Here is a 2500-nt window from a genome sequence, read left to right as displayed (position 1 = left end):
ACAACGAGGGTTTAGGGTCTAATTAGGGTTTAGGGTTTAGGGTTTTTTTTAAGGGTTTAGGGTTTAGGGTTTGAATATAATCTACTAAAAAATACCCATGCAAAAACAACACACATATTATACACTATTTATACTATATACACTCTATACACTCTAAACCCTAAACCCTAAACCCTAAACCCTAGCCTCTAAGGAGCTATACCTGGCGGTCGCATCGAGGCTATACTTCTATGTCTGCACACCTATAAACCATGAGGTTTGCTGCACGTGTAGGGAAGCAGCAGCAGCAGCAGCAGCAACAGTTGCTGCTGCTGCTGCTGTTGCTGCTGCTGACTGCAGCAGCAAATATTGGCAATGTCTGGGGTTTCAGCCGCAACAGCAGCAGCTGCAGCAGCTGCAGCAGCATCAGCAGCAGCAGCACATTTGCTGCTCCCTCTAGGCTCTCGTCTTCCTGTTCTGCTGCAGCAAGGAAGCAAGACACAGCAGCAGCAGCAGCAACAACAGCAGCAGCAGCTGCAGCAGCAGCAGCAGACGCAGAAAACGAATCCCTCTTGCTGCTAGCAGCAGCAGCAAAACTATCAAAAGAAGAAACAGCAGCACTAAAAGAACTAAGAAACGCCAAACCCTTTTCTCTCCCTCCTCCTCCCCTGCTGCCTCCCCTGGAGCAGCAGCAACAACAACAACAGCAGCAGCAGCAGCAGCAGCAGCAGCAGGAGCTATTGTGGGGTTTTATAAGTGTTGAGCAGCTCGCCTATCACTATGCAAGACATCATGCAGCATACGTCAAAACCCTAAACGGTATGTTTAGGGTTTAGGGTTTAGGGTTTACAGATTAGGGTTTAGGGTTTAGGGTTTAGGGTTTAGACATTAGGGTTTAGGGTTTATGGATGTCTGTTTGTCTTTGCAGCTCATGCAGAGAAAGACCCTCGGCTCCAAGGCATTACTCTTGATGGTATGTATTAGGGTTTAGGGTTTAGGGTTTAGGGTTTAGGGAGAAGGGTTTACAGGGATTGATCTACTACTACTACAACTGCTGCTGCTGCTGCTGCTGCTGTGTTTGCTGCAGAAGCAGTAAAGGTGAAGGGGCTTCCTGCTGCAGCAGCAAATGCATGCGGGCAACATTATAATCATTCTTTTTTCTTTGAGTCTATGGGTCCTCAAACCCTAAACCCTAAACCCTTGCCCAAAACCCTAAATTTACTACAGCGTTCTTTTGGGGGTTTAGAGGAATTTAAACGTCAATTCAAGGCTGCTGCTACAGGTAAACCCTAAACCCTAAATTAGGGTTTATTAGGGTTTATTAGGGTTTATTAGGGTTTATGCTTCTTTATGTACCTAAATACCCTCTCTATGTCTACTGCTTCTTCTTTTAGGGTTTAGGGTTTAGGGTTTAGGGTTTAGGGTTTAGGGTTTGTGTATATAGGACACTTTGGTAGTGGTTGGGTATGGCTATGTATAAACAAAGAAGGAGGAGAAATAAAAGAAACACATGATGGTGTATCTGCACCTTCACAAGATTTAATTCCTCTTCTTACTATTGGTAGGGTTTAGGGTTTAGGGTTTAGGGTTTGAAGGAAGGGTGGATTTACCGCTGTAGCAGGGCTGGTCGATGCAGGGTTTAGCTGCAGTTTAGGGTTTAGGCTCTAGGGTTTGACAGCTTCGTGTTTGGAGGTTTGGGGTTTTAGGGTTTAGGGTTTAGGGTTTAGGGTTTAGGGTTTATGGTTTGTTGTGCAGATGTATGGGAACATGCCTACTATATTGACTACAAGAACGCCCGCGCTTCTTATGTTGACCGTATGCTGCTGCTGCTGCTGCTGCTCTCGCTCCTGCTGCTGCTGCTCTCGCTCCTGCTGCTGCTGCTCTCGCTCCTGCTGCTGCTGCTGCTTTCTCTGCTGCTGCTGCTGCTCTCGCTGCTGCTGCTGCTCTGGTGGCAACGACCGTGCTGCTGCGCTCTGTAGCTAGCTATTAACCAACCTACATCCCTACCTAGCTAGCTAAGTAGGTAGCCGTAGCTAGCTAGCTAGCTAGCTAGCTAGTTAGTTAGCTAGCTAGCTAGCTAGCTGTGTATCTGCTGCATGCATGCGCTGCTGTGTTGGGGTGTATCCGCAGGTTTCTGGGGGTCTGTGAACTGGGAAGTTGTAGAGAAAAGATTAACAGCAGCAGAAACCCTTTTCTAGGGTTTAGGGTTTAGGGTTTATTGTGGCAGATAATATGCTGCTGCAGTATGCATGCAGCCAGTTGCTGCTGCTGCTGCTCCTGCTGCTCCTGCTGCTTATTGAGGTGTATATACACCGCAGATATTTGCTGCTGATTATACAGCATAATTTTTATTGTTTTAATAAACAAAACTTCTTTTTAGTATTTAGTGTTTTATTTTGTTTAATTAATTAATTAATTAATTAATTAATTAATTAATTAATTAATTAATTAATTAATTAATTAATTAATGTATTTATTTATTTATTCATTTATTTTTTTTATTTATTTTATTATAATAAAT

At 44.1% G+C, this 2500-nt stretch overlaps 1 protein-coding gene across 1 annotated transcript; it reads left to right on the top strand.

Annotated features, from left to right (window-relative positions):
* Positions 1 to 354: 354 nt before the first annotated feature.
* On the top strand, positions 355 to 2177 carry EMWEY_00041980 (superoxide dismutase, putative; the record flags this gene model as incomplete). The annotated part of the gene is made up of 5 exons (XM_013478853.1): positions 355 to 445; positions 908 to 952; positions 1424 to 1540; positions 1735 to 1794; positions 2110 to 2177. 5 exons carry the CDS (start codon positions 355 to 357, stop codon positions 2175 to 2177), a joined length of 381 nt encoding a protein of 126 aa, XP_013334307.1.
* Positions 2178 to 2500: the final 323 nt, after the last annotated feature.

Source organism: Eimeria maxima, genomic scaffold (genome assembly GCF_000499605.1).
Source record: "Eimeria maxima Weybridge genomic scaffold, Emw_scaff731, whole genome shotgun sequence".
Classification (NCBI taxonomy): Eukaryota; Apicomplexa; class Conoidasida; order Eucoccidiorida; family Eimeriidae; genus Eimeria; species Eimeria maxima.
The sequence above is the reverse complement of the archived record's forward strand: the minus strand, read 5'-3'. Positions and strand labels throughout refer to the sequence as shown.